The sequence below is a fragment of the Lactuca saligna genome, chromosome 7, assembly GCF_052625555.1.
Source record: "Lactuca saligna cultivar CGN05327 chromosome 7, ASM5262555v1, whole genome shotgun sequence".
Taxonomy (NCBI): Eukaryota; Viridiplantae; Streptophyta; class Magnoliopsida; order Asterales; family Asteraceae; genus Lactuca; species Lactuca saligna.
The window spans coordinates 119,328,264-119,335,515 of record NC_136423.1 but is presented as its reverse complement, the minus strand read 5'-3'; the positions used below and the strand labels follow the sequence as shown (position 1 = coordinate 119,335,515).

At 32.3% G+C, this 7,252-nt stretch overlaps 1 protein-coding gene across 1 annotated transcript; it reads right to left on the bottom strand.

Annotated features, from left to right (window-relative positions):
* Positions 1–313: 313 nt before the first annotated feature.
* LOC145005055 (premnaspirodiene oxygenase-like) lies at positions 314–2,255 on the bottom strand. Its single transcript, XM_078964101.1, has 2 exons — positions 1,199–2,255; positions 314–1,054 (listed from the first exon to the last, which is right to left on the bottom strand). The coding sequence occupies exons 1-2, from the start codon at positions 2,075–2,077 to the stop codon at positions 428–430; spliced, it is 1,506 nt and encodes a 501-aa protein (XP_078820227.1). The 5' UTR covers positions 2,078–2,255; the 3' UTR covers positions 314–427.
* Positions 2,256–7,252: the final 4,997 nt, after the last annotated feature.

The window sequence follows — 7,252 nt, the reverse complement described above, 5'->3', positions numbered from 1 at the left end:
GGGAGAATGTGAATTTTAACCCAACTTGGCAATTTTCTCATAGCACCACCATTTGACAATGGTAACTTCTTATGTTCACATGGTGAACACAATAAATGGTAATAATAGTTATGATAAGTTGGTTTAGCTATAAATAGGAACTCTAACTTCAGTTGTAGAGCACCACAAAAACAAAGAGTGAACCACAAAAACAAAGAGTGATGGATAAATACTTAAACCGAGTATTAGAGGGTTGTTTTTTTTTCTTGTAATATTCAGCATGTAAGTTCTTCCTTTTGTTCTAGTTCTGAATAAAACTATCATTCAACCCCAACATTCTAGCCCCTTTCTCGATAAACAAAGTATTTTTCAATATGAAGAAAAGATAGAGTAAGTTATAGTCTTGAAAAACAAAAACAAATGATCTTACTAGTGCACGTACGATTACTTAGGTGTCACAAGAGTCGAGATTATAAGGGGTCGCAATCAGTTGCAAGTTCATCTTTCTTCGGATGGATGAACCAAATGTCTCCCTCATATCCAAATCTGCAGTATTCATCCCATGAGGGAGCTCCCAGTTAAAGTGATAGAGTAAGCTTGCAAGTACAAGTTCAACATTAGCCACACCAAACAAAATTCCTGGACAGATTCTCCTTCCAGCCCCGAAGGGTAGATACTCCATGTTGCTTCCCTTGAAATCATAACTACTGTCTTCGAATCTCTCAGGTAGAAAACTTTCAGCATCATGCCAATACTCAGGATCCCTTGCGAGTGCCCATGCATTAATGATAACTTTTGTCTTCACTGGTATCACATATCCCTCAATTTCACAACTTTCCCTACATTCTCTAGGAAGTAACAAGGGAAGTGATGGATGCAATCTCATCGACTCCTTGATAACCAGCTTTAGATAGTTCAATCCTTGAATATCAGCTTCATGTACTTCTTTCTTTCCCCTCAGCACTTCTCTCACTTCAGTTTGTGCCTTTTTTAGCACTTTAGGGTTTCTTACAAGTTCTGACATGAGCCATTCCAAATTTGTGGAAGCCGTATCCGTTCCAGCTGAGAAAACATCCTGCATGCAAACCAGCCACAAATTCATTTACGATTAAGTGTCCATTAATTAGACACGTGATGTAAAGATATATAAGAAGTGATTGAACATTAAAAACATAATTTTTTTAGTCTATCTAAATATCGAGTAGAGTTGAGTACTAACCAATACCAACGCTTTGATATGGTCATGTGTGAAAGGGAACTCAAGATCGCCACTGTTTTTTAGTCTGAACAGAATATCAAGAAAATCTTCATCGTCCATGGCAGTTTTAGAGCTCTTGTTGTGCTGGTCGAGTATGCTGTTAAGGGTCATGTCAAGGTTTCGGTGGAGGGTTTTTAACCTGGAACCCATACTGGTAAAAACATGAAGAAACTTATAAGAAGGAAACAAGTCGGCCATATCAAAACCTCCTGCTAGAACAGCAAGTTCTTGTACCATATCTATCAATAGATCCTGCTCGTTATAGATCCTCCCAAATGCAGCTCTAGATGTTACAGTGTTCATCAATGTAAAAAAATGTTTGGAAAGATTTATAGGTGATCCTGCAGATGACAGAATAAGTTTCATCAGAGCACCAGCCTCTTCCTCCCTGATTGAAGAGAATGACTGGACTTTCTTGGCACTGAGCAGTTCTAAGGCGCAAATTTTTCGCATCTGCCTCCAGTGATTTCCATATGGTGAAAATCCGATATCTTGAGAGTTGTACATCACAATCTTGGAGACTAGTAGTTCAGGTCTGCTTGCAAAGGCGAGATCGTGCTTCACGAGTATCTCTTTTGCCATTTCACGAGATGATATAACCAAGGCGGAAATCTCACCCAGTTGAAGATGCATCAGGGGACCATGTTTTCTGGCCAGGTTTCTAAGAACATGATGTGGTAGTTCGGAACTAAACATTGACAACATGTTCCCGATAAAAGGCAGCTTCTGTGGACCTGGTGGCAATTTGCTATTCACCTTACCTGAGCTACATTTACTGACTAACATAACTACAATAAACATTAAAAAGAAAGTCACAATGAGGATTATCAAGGGAGACATGATTTGCGATGGCAATGCTTGTGATTTCTTGAGAAGAATAACCAGTATTTATTGGGACATATGAGAAGTCATTGACTTTCGTCAGTTGCATGTGACATCAAGGTAGAGTTGCTCGCAATTGGTTTTTATGAGATTTCATTCTAACCGGTGTACAGTAAAAATAAATGTAACTAGTAGTCTAGTACACAACTGGTTTCTTAAAATACAGATTTCATATCTATATATAGCACATTCGCGGGAAGTATTGATCTTTGAGTTTATTTTATTATTATTTTTTTTCTTCTTTGAGTTTATTAATGCAAGGATCTTGGCTGGTACAATAATTAATACATAATAAATGACTTGACAACCCATCACTTCGCCATAGAGATACCTAATGGTTCCAAAATTTTGTCCCCACTTCGGTCGATTTTGAGACACTTAAGTTCCAAAGATACCTTAGGCATCATTGACTTTTACCTTCTGTAAATTATATGAAAAAATTATCATTGGTTTAGCATAACGTGTTCCGAATATATATATATATATATATATATATATATATATATATATATATATATATATATATATATATATATATATAGAGAGAGAGTTAGGTTTAAATGTTTTTGACAACTATTGTGTGACTGAATGCACCAATAGAAATTGAGGAATAATTAAATAATTAAAAAATTGAATAAGTGTAATTATGTAACTTTACAATGATAATTAAAATAAAATCCCTTAATTAATGGGAATTACTATAAAAATCTCTTTGACCAACTATTTAATCCTAGCCCTAAATCTAACTCATCATCGTTTCTAATCCACGACTTCTGCTTCTTCTTCTACAATCAATCATCAAGATTCAAAACTCATTACCAGGTAATTATCCTTCTCCAATCAGTTATTAAGATTTTCTTTCTTTGAGTCTCCGATTGCATCTTCATTTTGTGTTCAAGTCAATCTTTCCTGTTTGTCAAAATTAACAATTTGATGATTGACTGATGCTATTGTCTGTAAACGTTTGAATATAGATCTTTTATTTAAAGCTATTACAATTGACCCATATGTAAAAGACGTATCTTGAATTTGTTGCTCATCCATTCTCTGTTCATCGTTTTCTTTTATTCCCGTTATTTCTGTTGACTTGAGTTCATTTGTTTCTTAAAATTGCTAATGATTTCTAAATGAAATTAATCTTTTAAGTATTAACGTGGTGTTGGATGAACAAGATTTTTGGTTCCTGTGATGTACAATTGTCGAACAGTTGGTCAAAGAATGAAAAGTCATAATTGGATTAAATAATTGAAGGCTGTTGTTGCAATGAACTGGTGATTTTGTTTGTTAATCTAGTTTTTGGAACAAGCCTTTACAATGGTGCGATGCCTTGAAGACTGTCAGAACATAGGCTATCGAAGCACTGTTAATTCCATCTCGCAATTTGGTGCTTCATGTTTTTCAGGTTCGTTGTGTTATGGGTCTTGGAATCGGGGCATATGTCAAAATCGGATGTGTGATGCGAACCATGAAATTGGTAATTGTACCTCAATTGGAATGATTTAGGGACTCCATCGGGAAGAACAACGGTCAAACGTGGGCTCCTGTGTGGTTGGTGTGCCACTTCAAGTCTGTTGTTGATCTGATAAAGAAGGCTACAAATTCTTTAAGAATATTTAAAACCATTCTGCAAGAACAGTTTATTGTGTAAGAATATTTTGGTTGTATTCTGAAAGAATTGCAATTAATTATTTGTATGCTTAAGGTGCAGTTGTTAGGATGATGCAGGAATGATGAGGAAACTTATGAAAAAAAGATATATGATACTTCATTCTCAAAGAATGAAGAAAAACAACAATTGTTTTTCAGAATTTCAAGATTCAACATCCAAAAACAGCAATATTCTTTCAGAATTCAAGAATTCAAGAAGAAAACATGGCACATGATAGTATTCTAGCGGAATGTTGTTATTTTTTTTTAAGAATGTTATTCATTTTTGTTTATATTCTTTTAGAATTTTTATAACTATATTAAAATGTATAAGACTTTTTGTCTGTAAGAATATGTATAAATTTGTATTTAAGTTCAGATGTATAAGAATACATTAGAATGTTTGTTATTTCCACATCTTATTCATGAATTTTTTTTTCTTCAATAATATTCTGTTAGAATAAAATTCTGAAAGAGTATCATTCTAACAAAAAAATATTCTGATAGAATAAAATCGGTAAAAATTGAAATTGAATTAATAAAAAAATTTAGATTTTTTTAAATTAGAAGAATTAATCATCCCTAAAAATCTGAAAATTTCCTTTTATAAATGTAGTTAATTGTCCAAAATATCCTTTTGATAAAAATTGTGTGATTATATGATACATGTTACCATATTGTAATATCATAGACCCTCAGATCATGATTGTTGATTCTATTCATCCGATGGTCCAGATCTGTGCATTCTGACACACAATAGTTACTAAAACAATATAACCTAACCATATATATATATATATATATATATATATATATATATATATAGACTTACGTTATTCTATTTAAGATAATTATTGTGTTATTATATGCATAAATATGGGCCAATCAAATTTACTTATTTTAATAAAATTATTAATATATATTATTGAATTAAATATAATTGAAAAATATCATTTTAATTAATTACAATTGTAATTTAGTTAGTTAATATAGATTTAATAAAGGAAATTTGTATATCTTAAGGGATCATAGATTCTATTAGTTTTAAAAATCCGATTTTACGAATTATAAGGTTTTTAATTCGGACATTCTGGTAGAATATATTTGAGTATGTTCAAAAATAAAAATATTCTTGAACCATAAAATAATAAAAATATTTTTGAACATATTTCTCGATCATAACTTTAAAAATTTCTTGTACAATAACAAAATTCTCGAACCATCAATTGAATAATTAAAACAAAAAATTACATTAATTCTTATAGAATAAATGTAATAATTGCTAAGAATTATATTTATTGTGAAAGAATAAAACTAAAAACCTTTCAAATCGGAAAAAAAACATCAAAATCTAACAAATACACTAATTCATTCTAAAAGAATAATGTTGCTAAACAACACTTTTAATTTTGTTGTTTGTTCTTCAAGCATCAACTTCTTCAAACATTGACTTCTGTGAAAAAATTCAGTTGTAGTTTAGAATTCAATAACGCATTAGCAAATGATAAATAAAAAACTTTATTTCTTTGGAAAAATATGCGGACTTATTAACTGCACCAAAACCAATAACCAAAAATTGTAGAACATGTATAATCAATGAGAAAATATCCATACTTCATTCCAACAAAATTAGAAATCGTGTTTCCATTCCGATAGAATTTGAATTCATGATTCCATTCCGATAGAATTGGAATTGTATAAAATACACAAACCACTAAGGGATTACTAGAAAGTAGTTTACTTAATTGTTGATCATTGATCGCAAAAAGGAGAAGTGAATACAAATACTGTAAATAGGAAAATATATGAGATCTTATTGCTCAAATTAGTTTTTGTTTCTATTTTGAAGTGAAAAAACATGTCTAGTTCGAAGCATATTAGCTCAAATTAGTATTTTCTTTCATTAAGACCAAGTGTTTTAGACAATATGTCAATATCTAATTTTAAGCTCAAATGTAATCGTTTGCAAACTCTCACCTATTGGCATCACATAACAGAAAGAAGGCACCAAGTCAAAATTTAACCCTGGTATAACAAGGAACAAGTGATATTAATCATGATTGCAGAAATCGCTAATCGGTGGACTAACGATTACGGATTAATCGGCTAGATGGGGATTAATCGGGAAATTAATCGAGAACCATTAATTATTAAGAAAATTATTTAAAAATTTATAAATCTAATTTTAATCCTACAAAAAAAAAGTGATTAATCGGCGATTAGGGCCGATTAGGTCTAATTAAGGCCGATTAGGCCCGACTTTCACCTGCGTTGACCAAACTCGATTAGGTTTGATTAAGTCTGATTAGGTCTGATTAGGATTAATTTCGAATTTTACCTATATTGACCAAACCTGATTATAGTGACCGATTAGCAATAAATCTCATCGGTGGAGGTCCGATTAGCGATTAATCGTCAATTAATCGGCCGATTAGGCAGATTTTGCAACAATAATATTAATATATCTTCAAAATTTTGTGAAAACTTAATATAATAAGTTTCTATTTTGAAATACTAAAGAAGATCTCCCTAAGTCATTTCATCAAACAGTTTATGTGCCAAAACATAAATTAAGCCGGATTAAAATGTGATGGAGAAATTATAATTAAACAAACGGTTTCCACTTCACCAACTTAAGATTTTACAAATGATAATATATTGCTATTCAATCCCACTGAAATAAATCAGTGAAGAATGTGCAAATCAACATGATGGAAATCTATAGAGAAAAAAATAAGGATTGAAACTAATGCTTACCATTGTGTCGATAACCACTCTGGATTGTTGAAAGGTGGCTTCAAGGATGATAAACTCTTCAACGGAGATGAACAGCGGAGATCGAGCAGTGGACGCTGGGGGGATAGTCGGAGGTGAGCAGCCGATTGAGGGTCGTCTCGTGTGGCCGGAGGTAAGCAGCATGGAGGAAGCGCCAGTGGTGAGCAGCGGAAGTAACCAGCACCAATTGATAGTCTTCTGGTGTGGCCGGAGACGCCTACGTTTGGTCGGAGACGGAATCGTTAGGACTTCGGAGGATTCACGATGTAGGCGGAATCCATCTTTACCCGATCAAAAGGAACACGAGTTTAAAAGCCCTAATCTTTTAAGTGGATCCACTTGCTGAAAGCAAACACGCTCTTATTTATTTAGGTTATAAATCCATATCATGATTATAGGAATTATTGATTATTTTTGGAAGTTACTAAACAAATTACTAAATTTCCCTTATTTATTTATTTAATTTTTATTTAATTTTAGTTGGCCCACATTAATACATACAATAACACAATAATTACTTTAAACACATAAACCTATCTCCCTCTCTCTCTCTCACACACACACTCTCTCTCTCTCTCTCTCTATATATATATATATATATATATATATAGAGAGAGAGAGAGAGAGAGAGAGAGAGAGGTTCAAATGGTTAATGAAAAAATAATAATGAGAACAATTATTAAATCGAAAATGTGAATAAATCTGGACCAT